Here is an 18,257-nt window from a genome sequence, read left to right as displayed (position 1 = left end):
TTTATGGATATTAAAAAATTAAATTTTTTTACCATCCCATATTTAATAGACATTCAATGAATTTGATCTGTAAATATGAGTGTAAAACACACACTAGAGTTTGACCAATAGTAACTATAAATAATTGACAATTTATACAATTAGTTTACACTCAATTATCAAATATTTTTCTACAAATATAATTTTGTTTTCGTATTGCACCTTTGGTTCAAAATAAATTAGTTACAGAAACAAATAATATATTTCTTGATAAATAAATAATTAAAATAAATTAACATACATGTTTCTAGAGTGCCATTTAGATACAAGTGTACGATTTTGATATTAGTGGACGATTTACAACTCTAATTTAATAAGAAATATGGATGACAATGAAAAATAAAGATGTGGATACTCATCCAAACCAAACCTAATTTTAAGGAAGAAAAATAAAGGTGATAAAATTTGGGTTTTACTCATTCAATGTTCGAATTTAGTATAATTGATACCCTACCCCGAACCTATCCGAATTTTAATGGAGAAATTGGATTCAAGTTTTACTCGATTTCAACTTTAAGTTTGAGTTTGGATTTAGTATAACTGATTCTATCTCGAACCCGTTCCAAACTCCAAAGTTGCTTGTGAATATATTTTGCTTCCAACTCCTTATTACTTAGATAGATAACGTCATTATAAACATTCTTCAAAGTTGAACTGAAGCTGTAAACAATCTTCAAAGTTCAACGTCACTAGACGATTAACTTCAAATTAAATTTTGAAGTCCATTTCATTTGAAAGTCAAAACATTTTCTTTTTGCATTGAACTGACAAGGTATGTGACTTTTGACTTTGTAAAATTACAAATATAAATATAAATATAAATATAAATAAATATATATATATATATATATATATATATATGAAGCTATATATTATATATAAGTACAGATTTTGGATTCGTTCATGTATAGCAGTGTTGTTTTCAACCATGATGTTGTTCCTAATGACAAACACGTTCATGAATTGGGGCAGATTTCTCATTTCCTAAAAATGTAATAAGGACTCAAAATTATTCGGAATAGGTACGATTCGCCTTCTCCCTCCTTTTTAAATGGTAACCAATGATAAAAAATTAGGTTATAATCCTCTACAAGGCTGCAATTGAGAGGAGCCAACTTCTAAAAAAATGTGGTCGCTAGCAAACATTGAGGAGGTTGCAATCTCCGACTATTATTTTTGAACTTATATTAAGGTAAACATGAGCATACATTAGATACAAAATGTTCCAAGTTCAGCTATGTAAAAACAAACATCATGGACTAAACAAACACAGACAAGCACAAACATTCCCATATATACAAAAGATCTTTTCTTTTCATGTAGAACTCAACAAACTCTTATGGTATATGTACCCATGTATGTGGTGATGACCACATCTCAAAGCTCAGCATCCCTACGTTGCCCACCTAATTTATCTTTAACTTCTTGTGATTTTTGCTTGGCAGCTTCAAGATTAGAGGCTATGGTGTCCTTTGCAGCATCATACCCATCTTTGGCTTTTTCTTTGGCCCAATTTAGCTCTTCATTTGACTCTCTCTGTCTCTCATTGGCTTCTTCACTGACCCTCTCCTTTGCTTCTTGTGCTGCCTGATATGTTCTTTCCTTTGCTTCATTGATGCTTTCTGATGTTTTCTCATAAGCTTCACCAGTCTTGTCCTTGGCAGAACCTGATGTGCCAGTTGCTACATTCTTGATTTTCTCCTTGGCTGCGTTTGCTATGTCACTAGCTTTCTCTGTAGCTGCATCCTTCATTTCTCTGGCCTTCTCTGCACTGTATTGTCCTGCCCCTGCATAATGGTGAAGAATATATTTATGATAAAACTAGCTTTATCATATATTTCATTAAAGATGGATGACCCATGTTACTTGAAATATAAAACTGATTTACCTAATAAAATCTTTAGTTCATATAGTGCAAATAACTAACTAGGTATTGTATTCATCTACTGTTCTACTTATCACATCCTTCATAGATGGGACTTTTTCTTGTCACACTTATACACTTATAGTATACCCAACACTCTCATTATTATACACCTTATTCACCTGTTTTGGTATGTGAATCTTTTTAAAACCATGGCTTAGTAGCTAGGTCTTAAAGACTTAAACATTCAGTTAGTTACTGTCACTATAATAAATAGAAAAATGAAATTTGGGTACCAACCAGATGCAACATCTTGGACCTTCTCTTTGGTCTTCTGAGCAGCATTGCCTGCATAACTTGTTGTCTTCTGAGCAGCATCACCAGCAGATTCTCTAGCCTTCTGTGCAGCGCTGCCAGTATAATCTTTGGTCTTCTGAGCAGCATCACCGGCAGATTCTCTAGCCTTTTGTGCAGCATCACCAGCATATTCTTTGGTCTTCTGAGCAGCATCACCAGCATATTCTTTGGTTTTTCCAGCAGCACTACCTGCATAATCTTTGGTCTTCTCAGCAGCACTACCTGCATAATCTTTGGTCTTCTCAGCAGCACTACCTGCATAATCTTTGGTCTTCTCAGCAGCACTACCTGCATAATCTTTGGTCTTCTCAGCAGCACTACCTGCATAATCTTTGGTCTTCTCAGCAGCACTACCTGCATAATCTTTGGTCTTCTCAGCAGCATCACCTGCATATTCTTTGGTTTTTCCAGCAGCACTACCCGCATAATCGTTGGTCTTTTTTGCAGCACTACCCGCATAATCTTTGGTTTTCTCAGCAGTATCACCTGCATAATCTTTGGTCTTCCCTGCATATTCCTTAGTCTTATGTGCAGCATCACCGGCATAATCCTTGGTTTTTTGTGCAGTTTCATTGGCATAATCAGAGGCTTTCTTAGTGGTGCTGTCTTTGTTTTCATCATTCTTCAAACCTAGTCCTTCAGATAGTTTCTCTTTAGCCCATCCTGTCCATGACTCCGTCGCTTCTTTCCCTTCTTTGGCCGTCTCCGCCGCCTTATTCACAGTTTCTGAAGTCTTGGCTTTAGCCTCCTCATAGTCACGACCATCCTCTTTGGTTGAGGACACACTAGAACAACTGTGGTTTATAACAAAAACCAACATAACCATAACCAAAACAACCCTTGAAGCGATGGCCATGTATTTGATATTGAAACAAATGAAGAATAATGTGCAAGGCTGAAATGTGATCAGAGAAGATAACAAATAAAAAACTGTGTTTGTGCTTTGTAACATGCAGAAGGGGTGTGATATATAAAGTAAGTTAAGAAAGGGAATGAAAGTGGTGATGAACGTGGTGGGTGAGAGTGCATGCAACGTGGCATGATTAGAATGTTGTAGAGTTTTACGTGTCAGTTACAGAGTAATAATGTGTCAACTTGCTAGCATTTGGGTTTTGGTGATGCGCCGATTTGAAGTGAAAGGAGAAGGTAGCAAATTGGAATTGCTTCTTGTTTTCTTCATTGTTTTCACTTCTTTCATTTCCTAATTGGCACCGTCATAGAGTACGTGTCATTAGAGATCATGTCTCCCCTAATATAAAGGGGGAAAAATCATGACATAACACATTTCACTTTCTTACTATTATTCTATTTAAAACAAAAAAGAACACGCCCAGTGGGACTCGAACCCACAATCGCTTGATTAGAAGTCAAGCGCCTTATCCATTAGGCCATGGGCGCCTTGCTGATACTGCATTACAATCAGTATTTAACATAGTATTAATGTGGATCACTGATGAGTGAGAATACTCGACCTAACTTGTTAAATATTTAGATACACATATGCTCTCTCACAAATTGTGTCACTGCAAGGTCATACAATAACATAAGTTATGGGATAGTGAATATTTGAAGGACAAGTTTGCTCTTTATAAGTGTTTTCATGTAGGATTGCCCCTTTTGTGTCCTCAATAAAATTGAAACAAAAGAAATAGTTTTCTTAAACTCACTATATCAAACCAAAAGTGGATATTTTTATTAGACAACTAAATATATTAAGCAAATCCACTAAAAAATTGAAAGATCTTAAAAACTCTTTCAAATCTCAAATTAATATTTGGTTATTGGGCAGGAAAACTTGGTGGAGACAAGAAGTTATCAAAATAAAATAATAGAACTAAAATCATGAAAAATGAGGCTAAAAGTGAAATTAAACCAAACTTAAAATAAACATTTTGCAAGGGTTGAAAGTTGGGTGGCTGAAGCATTAAGACTTAAGAGGGGTTTATCATTGTTCCTCTCCCTCCGCCACACCCAGCACCGCCATCCCCGAACACAACTGAAATAGGTAATCTTGCTTTCTTCTTTTCCCACCGAGTCAGTTTCTATTGTGTTATGAGAAAGTTTTAATTTTGGAGCTGTCAACTGGTGAATCTGCAAAACCCATGTGTTTTCTCATTTGGGTTTTCTCAGATTTCAATTTTTATAGTTAGTGTTACTTAGTTTGCCAAACCTTAGGTTAATTATATTTTTATGACTTTTTGCACTTTTTCATATTCGCACCCATTTAATTTAAACTAAACTTCAAATCTGTTGCTTCTTAAGAGTACTTGTAACATTTAGCTGCTTATTTTTGTAAGAGAACAAACCTGTCTTATGTATCTTTGGTTCATAGCACTCTCTTATTCCAGAGAACAAATGGAAATTAGAAATCTAGAATAATTTGCATCATTTTATATATATTTTTAATTCAATATTGTTTGGTTCCCAATTTTGTAGTGGTTGGTGCCTTAATGAACCTTATTATTATTACTATTGGAAACTTATTAAACTTGTATTCTCAGTGATATAGGAACCTAGTTGCTTGGACCACAAAGAGAGGTCTGTTAAATCTTGGACTTGATTTGATGGCTACCCAAACAATAACTGAAGCTACACAGAAAATCGTCACCCGTGAAACCCTCCGCTATGCTGCCAAACAATCTCAGCGTTGCCTCGTTGTCCCCATTCGTCTCCGCCGTGCCATTAAAAAATATCTTCAAGGTCATTTTTTATTCTGTGTTTTCAATAACTCATGTCATTATAAATTCATTGTGTGATTGCAATTGTTCATGGTGGCCTTGGTATTATAGAGCAGGAGGAACCGCATATGAAGAGGAAAGTATTGAGATTGTCTCAATCATTCAACGACGTTAAGGATGTCAATCTACAGCTTGCCAACACTACATCAAGGGAGATAGTTGAGGACCCTCTAAAGTCTCTTGAACAATCAAAACGTTGGAAGATTCAGAGCTCTTACGGTGACATTGGTTTCACATACAGAGATGATGAGACAATTGCTTATGTTGCTTCTCGAATGCCTGCTGTTTACTGTGCTTGTCACAGAGTTCTTAAGGAGGTAGGCAGGAAACTATTATATACCTATCAGATAACTTCGTCAAACTGTTTTACAAGGGTTTGTTCCTATTAGGTGTAAAACAGAAACATAATCCAGAAAAGGGAAAATAAATAATAAATGGCGCTGAAAGAAGGGAGAGTATGTCATTCAAATAAATGGTTTAAAAATCATGAGATAACACGGTGAACATTAGGTTCTAATGAAAAAAATATTTCTTCGAAAGAAGAGGTTGACTAAGTTGTCATTAAATTGAAAAGGATTAGTGATACACGAATGCTCTCATGAGATGGGGCCAGGAAGCCAGATGAGTGTTGACGTCAAAGACGATAAACGGGTGATTGTGAATGAAATGGATAGAAATATAGCTAGAATTGTGCTAGTACATTTTAGGTCTAAGTTTAATCAAAAGGGGAACTTGAGTTCTGGTGAGAGACTGAATAGTGATTGGTAATCCCTAATAATATATATGCATATCTATATATGCATATCTATATATGCATGCATGTATGTATGTATATATATTATTTTCCAAGTCATCTTATGGAATTGGTATCAAATGCTCTCCCTGATTCAGTTTCGCGATGATGTGAATCATGTTTTGAATGATAACACATATAGCCTTTAAATATTGAATGAAGTGTTGGTGAATTTGAAATTAATATCAACCGTACTCTTTATTTTACGTTCTTTTAGGTTCGTCGAAGGCTTCCTGGTTTCTCTCCAGCTAAGGTATTAGATTTCGGTGCAGGGACAGGTTCGGCTTTCTGGTAAGCAAAATACTCTTGAACTTTGTTATGGTCAAGTTTTTGTTATGCTGTTTCCTGATTTAATTTATTGTTAAATCTGATGTTGTAGGGCACTGCGAGAAGTCTGGCCAAAATCTTTAGAGAAAGTTAATTTAATTGAACCATCACAGTCAATGCAGCGTGCAGGTCGGAGCCTTATACAAGGTAAATGTTAATTAGATTTTGCAAGCAAGATAGGTTTCTTAATGCTTTCAAATTTAAGTGATGGAGGATAAAGGATATTACATTGTAGGAGAAGGCTAGAAGGGCAAAGCCATAATACCTTCTAGTGTTAGTGCCTAAGTCATACCAGTCACTAAAATGAGTTAACCTGTCCTTGCCATGAACTTAAACCCTGAGATTTGCCCCTTATTTTAATTTATGAAGTTGAAGTATATTTCAGTATTTTGAAATCTTTCCCTTCGGATATTCCTAAGAAAACTCGAGAGGGAATTTTTTAATAATTGATGAATTTTGAATTTTGCTCTCCTGTTGCTTATATAGATCTCAAGAATCTGCCACTTATTCATAGCTATGATAGCATCCAATCACTTTCTCAAAGCATTGGTAAATCAGAGAGAGGGCATGACCTTGTAATTGCTGTAAGTTCTTTTACATTGTTTACATATATTAAGACCAATTTGTTTGTCTTACAGTTTAGTTTGTGCAGTCTAGAGGTGAAAATTAGCAACCATATTAATTGGTCTGCAAAGATATTAAATTTGATCAAGGATAAAATGGACTTCGATAAAAAAAAGTCTGATCATGTTGGATTGCTTTAGTTGTTCTGTTTTGACGTTTGGCATCTCTAATAAAATAAAGAAATTCATGTACAAAGAACTGCAAGATTGTTATATATGACATATTTCTACAAACATCGTTATCAAACAAAATTTTACTGCACAACTATACTACCCATGAAGATAGAATTTTATACACCATTTCTGATTTGATTGTATTAAAATTTATTATGTTTATGCATATTGTGTTTCATGTATCAATTGAAATTCTAATTTGCATGCAGCTACGTTAGATGGATCTAAAGACCTAATTGTTTTGCTCTACTTACATATTAAATTCTGCCATAACATGGAAGATATATACATACAAGATAGTGAACTATTTGTATATTGTCCTATGGTAAACAAAAAATTTCTCAGTGCAGGGTTGACTTTTTTCCTCCTGACCAATTTTAAAATTTGGATTCAAGCAAACTAAATATTTGAGCTGAATTCGCTCCCTTAGTTCAGTTCCATTGCTTAGTTGTAGAACCATATTTGCCTTTTTGTGTAATGCTGGAAGTGACATACTTTTGTTTGCAATTACTTTTTCAAGCATTGAACATAAAAAGTACTGTATGTGTTAATCTTAGATTGATGCTAATTCCATGTTTTCTGTTTTGTGGGCCAAAGTCTTATGTACTTGGAGAGATCCCATCACTAAAGGATCGAATTACTGTAGTACGCCAGCTCTGGGATCTAACACAGGATGTTTTGGTATGATTTCAAGCTTATAGCTTTGTTGTTGAATAATTGTGGAGAGGATTGTATACAGCTAATTTATGTACTTTACTACAGTGGTGCGACTTTAACATATAGAAAGTATAACATAGTAATTGGGTGAGGAAAAGAAGCGTTGAGAGCAAAGAAAAAGGTTTATGAATTACAGAAAAAGCTTTCTTAACAAGAAATGAATGAGAAAACTTTTGAATTTCATAATCTTTCTTATTGTTTGATCCTGGGCCAACCTTATATCTAATATTACCTCCATTTGTGAAATCAACATCTTATAGGTTTTGGTTGAACCTGGAACACCCCATGGATCTAGTATTATTGCTCAGATGAGATCTCACATATTATGGATGGAACAAAGGGTAATATACTACTTTGCATAGTTACTTCAAGAAAAAAAATTAAACTGTGATAAGTAATCTTCCTATTTTGTTTGTCTTTTTCCATCATGGTTGTGTGCTTTTGTTTAGACATTTTTTTCTTAAATATAGTGGAATTTGCTTCTCTTTTGTAGAAACACCGTAAATCTGCTGGTAAGAACAATGAAGTTTGTAAAGATTTGACGACACAGAAGGCTGGTGCTTTTGTAGTTGCTCCTGTAAGTATATTATATTGCCAACTCCTCTCTCTGCATGTCCCATTCTTAACTTTTTATTTGATAAATTTTCTTCATGCAGTGTCCTCATGATGGGACTTGTCCTCTGGTTAAATCTGGGAAGTTTTGTCATTTTGTTCAACGCTTGGAAAGGACTTCATCACAACGTGCCTATAAGGTAAATCAATATTTTACTCTTCGCATTGACTATAGTCATGTCAATCCCACATTACTACTTTCCTTTTTCTTTGATATCAAGAACGATTAACATACAAGAAACTTATTTCTGTTCTAAATTTTATCAATTTGCAGCGTTCAAAGGGTGTACCTTTACGTGGCTTTGAAGATGAGAAATTTTCTTTTGTTGTTCTCAGACGAGGACAAAGACCAAGGCATGTGTTTTAAGTAAATCTTTCATGTTTGAACTTTGCAGTAATCAAATATAATAACAAGAGGGTTATATGGCATCACTTTCATTGAGGCATATATGATACACCACTTGCATTGAGGCATATATGCTTTCATACTAATACTATGTAATTCTGATTTTTTAACTCATCCTTGGAGCAGAGAGCCTTGGCCCCTTGACGGTCTGGAATTTGAGACTCTGAAGGAGGAGCGTGCGAAAAGAAATCCAGAGGATCTTGAAATTGACTATGGTACTTGTCACACTCGTGGCTGATACTGCATTACAATCAGTATTTAACATAGTATTAATGTGGATCACTGATGAGTGAGAATACTCGACCTAACTTGTTAAATATTTAGATACACATATGCTCTCTCACAAATTGTGTCACTGCAAGGTCATACAATAACATAAGTTATGGGATAGTGAATATTTGAAGGACAAGTTTGCTCTTTATAAGTGTTTTCATGTAGGATTGCCCCTTTTGTGTCCTCAATAAAATTGAAACAAAAGAAATAGTTTTCTTAAACTCACTATATCAAACCAAAAGTGGATATTTTTATTAGACAACTAAATATATTAAGCAAATCCACTAAAAAATTGAAAGATCTTAAAAACTCTTTCAAATCTCAAATTAATATTTGGTTATTGGGCAGGAAAACTTGGTGGAGACAAGAAGTTATCAAAATAAAATAATAGAACTAAAATCATGAAAAATGAGGCTAAAAGTGAAATTAAACCAAACTTAAAATAAACATTTTGCAAGGGTTGAAAGTTGGGTGGCTGAAGCATTAAGACTTAAGAGGGGTTTATCATTGTTCCTCTCCCTCCGCCACACCCAGCACCGCCATCCCCGAACACAACTGAAATAGGTAATCTTGCTTTCTTCTTTTCCCACCGAGTCAGTTTCTATTGTGTTATGAGAAAGTTTTAATTTTGGAGCTGTCAACTGGTGAATCTGCAAAACCCATGTGTTTTCTCATTTGGGTTTTCTCAGATTTCAATTTTTATAGTTAGTGTTACTTAGTTTGCCAAACCTTAGGTTAATTATATTTTTATGACTTTTTGCACTTTTTCATATTCGCACCCATTTAATTTAAACTAAACTTCAAATCTGTTGCTTCTTAAGAGTACTTGTAACATTTAGCTGCTTATTTTTGTAAGAGAACAAACCTGTCTTATGTATCTTTGGTTCATAGCACTCTCTTATTCCAGAGAACAAATGGAAATTAGAAATCTAGAATAATTTGCATCATTTTATATATATTTTTAATTCAATATTGTTTGGTTCCCAATTTTGTAGTGGTTGGTGCCTTAATGAACCTTATTATTATTACTATTGGAAACTTATTAAACTTGTATTCTCAGTGATATAGGAACCTAGTTGCTTGGACCACAAAGAGAGGTCTGTTAAATCTTGGACTTGATTTGATGGCTACCCAAACAATAACTGAAGCTACACAGAAAATCGTCACCCGTGAAACCCTCCGCTATGCTGCCAAACAATCTCAGCGTTGCCTCGTTGTCCCCATTCGTCTCCGCCGTGCCATTAAAAAATATCTTCAAGGTCATTTTTTATTCTGTGTTTTCAATAACTCATGTCATTATAAATTCATTGTGTGATTGCAATTGTTCATGGTGGCCTTGGTATTATAGAGCAGGAGGAACCGCATATGAAGAGGAAAGTATTGAGATTGTCTCAATCATTCAACGACGTTAAGGATGTCAATCTACAGCTTGCCAACACTACATCAAGGGAGATAGTTGAGGACCCTCTAAAGTCTCTTGAACAATCAAAACGTTGGAAGATTCAGAGCTCTTACGGTGACATTGGTTTCACATACAGAGATGATGAGACAATTGCTTATGTTGCTTCTCGAATGCCTGCTGTTTACTGTGCTTGTCACAGAGTTCTTAAGGAGGTAGGCAGGAAACTATTATATACCTATCAGATAACTTCGTCAAACTGTTTTACAAGGGTTTGTTCCTATTAGGTGTAAAACAGAAACATAATCCAGAAAAGGGAAAATAAATAATAAATGGCGCTGAAAGAAGGGAGAGTATGTCATTCAAATAAATGGTTTAAAAATCATGAGATAACACGGTGAACATTAGGTTCTAATGAAAAAAATATTTCTTCGAAAGAAGAGGTTGACTAAGTTGTCATTAAATTGAAAAGGATTAGTGATACACGAATGCTCTCATGAGATGGGGCCAGGAAGCCAGATGAGTGTTGACGTCAAAGACGATAAACGGGTGATTGTGAATGAAATGGATAGAAATATAGCTAGAATTGTGCTAGTACATTTTAGGTCTAAGTTTAATCAAAAGGGGAACTTGAGTTCTGGTGAGAGACTGAATAGTGATTGGTAATCCCTAATAATATATATGCATATCTATATATGCATATCTATATATGCATGCATGTATGTATGTATATATATTATTTTCCAAGTCATCTTATGGAATTGGTATCAAATGCTCTCCCTGATTCAGTTTCGCGATGATGTGAATCATGTTTTGAATGATAACACATATAGCCTTTAAATATTGAATGAAGTGTTGGTGAATTTGAAATTAATATCAACCGTACTCTTTATTTTACGTTCTTTTAGGTTCGTCGAAGGCTTCCTGGTTTCTCTCCAGCTAAGGTATTAGATTTCGGTGCAGGGACAGGTTCGGCTTTCTGGTAAGCAAAATACTCTTGAACTTTGTTATGGTCAAGTTTTTGTTATGCTGTTTCCTGATTTAATTTATTGTTAAATCTGATGTTGTAGGGCACTGCGAGAAGTCTGGCCAAAATCTTTAGAGAAAGTTAATTTAATTGAACCATCACAGTCAATGCAGCGTGCAGGTCGGAGCCTTATACAAGGTAAATGTTAATTAGATTTTGCAAGCAAGATAGGTTTCTTAATGCTTTCAAATTTAAGTGATGGAGGATAAAGGATATTACATTGTAGGAGAAGGCTAGAAGGGCAAAGCCATAATACCTTCTAGTGTTAGTGCCTAAGTCATACCAGTCACTAAAATGAGTTAACCTGTCCTTGCCATGAACTTAAACCCTGAGATTTGCCCCTTATTTTAATTTATGAAGTTGAAGTATATTTCAGTATTTTGAAATCTTTCCCTTCGGATATTCCTAAGAAAACTCGAGAGGGAATTTTTTAATAATTGATGAATTTTGAATTTTGCTCTCCTGTTGCTTATATAGATCTCAAGAATCTGCCACTTATTCATAGCTATGATAGCATCCAATCACTTTCTCAAAGCATTGGTAAATCAGAGAGAGGGCATGACCTTGTAATTGCTGTAAGTTCTTTTACATTGTTTACATATATTAAGACCAATTTGTTTGTCTTACAGTTTAGTTTGTGCAGTCTAGAGGTGAAAATTAGCAACCATATTAATTGGTCTGCAAAGATATTAAATTTGATCAAGGATAAAATGGACTTCGATAAAAAAAAGTCTGATCATGTTGGATTGCTTTAGTTGTTCTGTTTTGACGTTTGGCATCTCTAATAAAATAAAGAAATTCATGTACAAAGAACTGCAAGATTGTTATATATGACATATTTCTACAAACATCGTTATCAAACAAAATTTTACTGCACAACTATACTACCCATGAAGATAGAATTTTATACACCATTTCTGATTTGATTGTATTAAAATTTATTATGTTTATGCATATTGTGTTTCATGTATCAATTGAAATTCTAATTTGCATGCAGCTACGTTAGATGGATCTAAAGACCTAATTGTTTTGCTCTACTTACATATTAAATTCTGCCATAACATGGAAGATATATACATACAAGATAGTGAACTATTTGTATATTGTCCTATGGTAAACAAAAAATTTCTCAGTGCAGGGTTGACTTTTTTCCTCCTGACCAATTTTAAAATTTGGATTCAAGCAAACTAAATATTTGAGCTGAATTCGCTCCCTTAGTTCAGTTCCATTGCTTAGTTGTAGAACCATATTTGCCTTTTTGTGTAATGCTGGAAGTGACATACTTTTGTTTGCAATTACTTTTTCAAGCATTGAACATAAAAAGTACTGTATGTGTTAATCTTAGATTGATGCTAATTCCATGTTTTCTGTTTTGTGGGCCAAAGTCTTATGTACTTGGAGAGATCCCATCACTAAAGGATCGAATTACTGTAGTACGCCAGCTCTGGGATCTAACACAGGATGTTTTGGTATGATTTCAAGCTTATAGCTTTGTTGTTGAATAATTGTGGAGAGGATTGTATACAGCTAATTTATGTACTTTACTACAGTGGTGCGACTTTAACATATAGAAAGTATAACATAGTAATTGGGTGAGGAAAAGAAGCGTTGAGAGCAAAGAAAAAGGTTTATGAATTACAGAAAAAGCTTTCTTAACAAGAAATGAATGAGAAAACTTTTGAATTTCATAATCTTTCTTATTGTTTGATCCTGGGCCAACCTTATATCTAATATTACCTCCATTTGTGAAATCAACATCTTATAGGTTTTGGTTGAACCTGGAACACCCCATGGATCTAGTATTATTGCTCAGATGAGATCTCACATATTATGGATGGAACAAAGGGTAATATACTACTTTGCATAGTTACTTCAAGAAAAAAAATTAAACTGTGATAAGTAATCTTCCTATTTTGTTTGTCTTTTTCCATCATGGTTGTGTGCTTTTGTTTAGACATTTTTTTCTTAAATATAGTGGAATTTGCTTCTCTTTTGTAGAAACACCGTAAATCTGCTGGTAAGAACAATGAAGTTTGTAAAGATTTGACGACACAGAAGGCTGGTGCTTTTGTAGTTGCTCCTGTAAGTATATTATATTGCCAACTCCTCTCTCTGCATGTCCCATTCTTAACTTTTTATTTGATAAATTTTCTTCATGCAGTGTCCTCATGATGGGACTTGTCCTCTGGTTAAATCTGGGAAGTTTTGTCATTTTGTTCAACGCTTGGAAAGGACTTCATCACAACGTGCCTATAAGGTAAATCAATATTTTACTCTTCGCATTGACTATAGTCATGTCAATCCCACATTACTACTTTCCTTTTTCTTTGATATCAAGAACGATTAACATACAAGAAACTTATTTCTGTTCTAAATTTTATCAATTTGCAGCGTTCAAAGGGTGTACCTTTACGTGGCTTTGAAGATGAGAAATTTTCTTTTGTTGTTCTCAGACGAGGACAAAGACCAAGGCATGTGTTTTAAGTAAATCTTTCATGTTTGAACTTTGCAGTAATCAAATATAATAACAAGAGGGTTATATGGCATCACTTTCATTGAGGCATATATGATACACCACTTGCATTGAGGCATATATGCTTTCATACTAATACTATGTAATTCTGATTTTTTAACTCATCCTTGGAGCAGAGAGCCTTGGCCCCTTGACGGTCTGGAATTTGAGACTCTGAAGGAGGAGCGTGCGAAAAGAAATCCAGAGGATCTTGAAATTGACTATGGTACTTGTCACACTCGTGAATGCTTGATTTCGTCTAAAATACTTCGAACAAAATATATGGGCTGTTTTGCCTTTAAACCAGCATCCTTCCCATGGTATATATGGGGAAATGCCTGTGAAGATTATAAACTAATCATTTCTATATATTTATTTCTCTTCACTTTTTCAGAGGACTGGTTGAAGACGCAACAACCCGATGATGCTGTTCTGGATGAAGTGGTAGATGCAGTAACTACTTATGATTCCGATGCTATTGAAACTGATGGAGCTGATGATGATGATGATACTGAAGAGGATGATAAGGTTGAAGAGGAGGAAGAAACCGGTAATGCTGATCTTGGAGGTGGATGGGGCAGAATCGTGTTCATGCCGGTGAGAAGGGGTAGACAGGTCACAATGAGTGTGTGTAGATCCACCAACATGGATGCCTCAGAGGGTTCATATGACCGTATTGTTGTAACCAAGAGCAAGAATCCTACCTTACACCATCAAGCCAGTAAATCTATTTGGGGTGACTTGTGGCCTTTTTGAAGCAAATTAATCTGTGGCGTTAATTTCTTTTGGTGATTTCTTGTACCAATGTTTAAGGGTTATGCATTCCTAATTTTGAAAAAATAGTTCACATTATATGAATTTTGTTTTTGTAAGTAGCTTTTCCATTTTGAATCTCCTAACAATGAAACATTGCCACCAGTTAATAATAAAGATTCAAATCTAGTCTTTATAACTCAATGATTTTTAGCAACTATATGCTTGACAAAGGCATTAGCAGTGCATTTTTGCTGGTACATGCCTTCTGCAGTCTTCGAAGCTTAAGAAGCTTTTGTAAGTTATTTGGTGTTTATCATTGTTCCTATGATTCTCAGAAATATTAAGCTTGTATGATGATAAAATACTAGATTTAAGTCGTGAGATAAGATGCTTTTGTTTTGTATAATAGAACTCAGTTGCAAAGAAGGAAAGTAACAATGGGGTGGCTATTCAATTAGAAAAAAATATAGGGTCCAGGTGATTGCCAAGAATTATATGGTCACACTACATCTCTAGTATTATATGTCTAAGGTAAATGTTCCATTCCTAAATTCTTTTTGGGAGAGGGTAACCATAATCCTGAAAGAGAATAGTTTTTATCAATAAGATAATATGATATCATTTGTTATATCAAAAAATTAGAAAAAATATTATATAACCATTTTGATTAGTAAATAAATCCATTTATTTGAGTGAGATTTGTTAACATGAGTCCACTTGATTTTATGGGTAGTAATGTGTTCCCAAATTTTTAGACAACTAACTATAAAGATTTATATACAATCAGTACATCATCTACAATTTATTTATATTATTTTTTGAATGGTCACAATGATACATTAACCTGTGTATAAAATGTGTACACTACTATACATACATTTTTTACTCTTTCAAGATTGTGTTTTTTCTCACTTCTTCCTCTCCGTTGGAGCTTTATTTCTCAGCTCTCTCCTTCCATTACCTTTCTCCATATTCATTTTGTTAAGAATAAATGCTTTTTTTTCATAATAGAATGCTGGTCGTACATTGTAAACTATAAAAGTTGGGTATTGTTTCGGAATTTTAATTTCTTCTTAAGCTTAATGATCTGCACTTCTTTTATGAACATAAATTACAGCTTTGAAATAAGGGCAAAAATATACATGAGATGGCTGACATGACGCTAACAAAGCCATGTTTTTGTTTTTAGTTATACTCATGTTAGCAAATTAACAACTCATGATATTAGGAGATTAATTGCTAAACTACAAGGCATTGAAATTTTTTGAAATAAACTTGGAAGAGGCCGCGCGAACGCAGGCCTCCACAGCAACAAATTATGATGTAGATTCTACCACTGGGGCAGATCTTAGAGGAGTACCCCTCCAAAGTGCAATGGAAGTCACAACCCTAGGCAATGGACCTTCATGATCGCCCATTAACCCCATCCAGGTAAGTATGTTTCTCTATGCTACACAGATCAATTTTATAACTCATTCTTCACAGTAGTTCATTAAGTCTGACCCATGTGGGACTCCTGAAACCATGCTTGTCAATACATGAAGGTTAATCTGCTATTTAAGAGCTATAACACCATGTTTTATAAGACTGCAAACGTAGCATGTAAATTATTTATGTAATACTTAAAAGGTTTATGATCCTTGTTTAACATGAAATGGTACAGATTCAGTCTACAATGAAGTTTAATAAAACTTATCGAAAGATTATAGAGCTGACTTCTTAAGCTCTCTGTTGCTACTCAAATGGGTTGAGAGTATCTTCTGCACAAATGAGGTTAAGAGTAGCTCGAACTGGTTTCACAATTTTGTATAAGGCATTGTAAAAGAGTTGTATTATTAAAGAGACAAAACAAAGTGATGCAAATGACTCAGGAAGACTAGAAACTTTTGTAGATTCAGTACATCAATCATGCCAAAGGTTTTCTTTAAGCCGTGGAGAATCTTGAAGTGGATACAACAGTAGTCACTCATTCAGAACGTTAAATATTATGCTTACCACACTTGATATCTTGGAAACATCAGAAGGAGGGGCTGAAGTTGGGTAGTATAGATGCATGCAGTCTTACTTTCATAACTTCGTACATGTCATATTAACTTTCGTGTTTGCATATATAAGGTTAGTGGCTTTGAAACTGAAATATCCACACCAAAATTACATATATTCCATCTATAAAGGAGAATTTCATAACAGCCAGTACATTTCTGTATTTTTTACATGGGACAATATATATATTATACTAAGTCATTGGATAATACTAAATTATGTCATAGTTTAATTCCCTTATGGCTTGTTTGGGAGTTGAATTTTGGAGGGGGGAAGGGAAATGGAAAGCTTGGGAGCCATGAAATATACTTGTGAGATGACTTTCAAGCCTTCCATTTCTCTTATTTTCCCTCTAAAATTCAACTCCCAAATAAGCCCTTAAACATTTTAGGTTCAAATAATAAGAGTTTCTTTTTACTCAAGAGGGAAAAAGGGGGGGTTTAATTCCCTCAATTGACATCAAACTCAACATTATATGGGCTAGCTTGTTGTGGATTAATGGTAGACTTGCACAGTCATACCTGTTGAAAAGAGCTACCCACTTACTCAAAAGGCACTTCAAAACCCACAGCATTTAATCATAAGTACTTATGTGGATTGCAAAGCCTCAACTAGGAAAGGAAGGGAAAAATGGCATCTAAGAAAGGAGAAAGAAAAAAAGACCTGAATTGCTACATAGAACAAAAAGATAGGCCTTTTCACTGTTTCATCACAACCCCACCACCACAAACTTTTCATTCCTCAAACTTCACATCCATTCTATTTGGATGTGTGTTAAGGATGCCACCATAAGATTGTGTTTGTTGTTATTAGGAAAAAACAAGTGTATTTTACTCTTTGTATGATTATAGTGGGTTAGTGGTATGTTTCTTCATCATTTATGCCTCAAACTTGCTTATTACAATCCCTTCCTTAAAGCTGCAGACAACAATCATATATTTAATTAAAACCATAAATTTTGGAATTAAACAAATACCCATTGGTGACAATTTTTTTGTAAATTTATTATTTTTTGTCATTGCCAAGGTATTCTGTCTTTTGGTGGAAGGGTTAACTACATTCAAGCCTTACAACAAGTATCAAACATTAACCTTTGATTTTATAAAATATGTAAAGGGTCTAGCTTTACTCAATAGCTTAACCAATCTTAGCTGGTAAATAAATATTGATAATCAACTTTTATTTTTATATCTACCATTGCACTTCCTTTCATGTGCTCTTTGTTTATTTTTATATATATAATCAATCTACATAATTTGTAAATGAATGGGTGGGGATCCTACACATGAAGAATATTGGAGTAATTATCTTTACTACTATTTTATTCCAAAAAAGAAAGAGGATAAACAAATATAAAAACAAACCTACAAAACTTTGGTCTAATATTATTAGACATCACTAAATTACATGTATCAAATAGTTCAAAGGTTTGATCACTCAGAGTGATATTTATTAAGAAAGTAATCATATATTCAAAAGAGATTGATCTGACTTATAGAGTAGGTAAGAGAATACTATTGATTATACCCAAAAAAATAACTGAGTAACAAACTAAATATTAGTTACTAGGTCAAGAAGAATGAATGGATAACCAATT

At 34.2% G+C, this 18,257-nt stretch overlaps 3 protein-coding genes and 1 non-coding gene across 10 annotated transcripts; 2 read left to right on the top strand and 2 right to left on the bottom strand.

The window, feature by feature from the left end:
• On the bottom strand, positions 1,185–3,368 carry LOC109328877 (late embryogenesis abundant protein D-29-like). Of its 5 annotated transcripts, none has more exons than XM_019562505.1 (3): positions 2,714–3,368; positions 2,204–2,614; positions 1,185–1,826 (listed from the first exon to the last, which is right to left on the bottom strand). In XM_019562505.1, exons 1-3 carry the CDS (start codon positions 3,210–3,212, stop codon positions 1,417–1,419), a joined length of 1,320 nt encoding a protein of 439 aa, XP_019418050.1. In that variant the 5' UTR covers positions 3,213–3,368; the 3' UTR covers positions 1,185–1,416. The 5 variants fall into 5 exon arrangements, with proteins under 5 accessions (XP_019418050.1, XP_019418051.1, XP_019418049.1 ...); XM_019562506.1 differs by having other exon boundaries at positions 2,747–3,368; XM_019562504.1 differs by having other exon boundaries at positions 2,204–2,647; positions 2,747–3,367.
• Positions 3,586–3,658, bottom strand: TRNAR-UCU. Its single transcript has one exon. It is a non-coding gene; the product is annotated as a tRNA-Arg (tRNA).
• LOC109329376 (methyltransferase-like protein 17, mitochondrial) lies at positions 4,155–8,888 on the top strand. The gene is made up of 12 exons (XM_019563044.1): positions 4,155–4,265; positions 4,762–4,960; positions 5,050–5,315; positions 6,009–6,082; positions 6,171–6,265; positions 6,605–6,702; positions 7,513–7,596; positions 7,893–7,973; positions 8,126–8,209; positions 8,289–8,384; positions 8,519–8,598; positions 8,777–8,888. Exons 2-12 carry the CDS (start codon positions 4,825–4,827, stop codon positions 8,886–8,888), a joined length of 1,206 nt encoding a protein of 401 aa, XP_019418589.1. The 5' UTR covers positions 4,155–4,265; positions 4,762–4,824.
• LOC109329722 (methyltransferase-like protein 17, mitochondrial) lies at positions 9,378–14,818 on the top strand. Of its 3 annotated transcripts, none has more exons than XM_019563481.1 (13): positions 9,378–9,487; positions 9,992–10,182; positions 10,272–10,537; positions 11,231–11,304; positions 11,393–11,487; positions 11,827–11,924; positions 12,735–12,818; positions 13,115–13,195; positions 13,348–13,431; positions 13,511–13,606; positions 13,741–13,820; positions 13,999–14,087; positions 14,256–14,818. In XM_019563481.1, the coding sequence occupies exons 2-13, from the start codon at positions 10,047–10,049 to the stop codon at positions 14,615–14,617; spliced, it is 1,545 nt and encodes a 514-aa protein (XP_019419026.1). In that variant the 5' UTR covers positions 9,378–9,487; positions 9,992–10,046; the 3' UTR covers positions 14,618–14,818. The 3 variants fall into 3 exon arrangements, with proteins under 3 accessions (XP_019419026.1, XP_019419025.1, XP_019419027.1); XM_019563480.1 differs by having other exon boundaries at positions 9,984–10,182; XM_019563482.1 differs by lacking the exon at positions 9,378–9,487 and having other exon boundaries at positions 9,988–10,182; positions 10,277–10,537.

This window comes from Lupinus angustifolius, chromosome LG16 (assembly GCF_001865875.1).
Source record: "Lupinus angustifolius cultivar Tanjil chromosome LG16, LupAngTanjil_v1.0, whole genome shotgun sequence".
Classification (NCBI taxonomy): Eukaryota; Viridiplantae; Streptophyta; class Magnoliopsida; order Fabales; family Fabaceae; genus Lupinus; species Lupinus angustifolius.
This window is presented reverse-complemented; position numbering and strand designations above follow the sequence as displayed.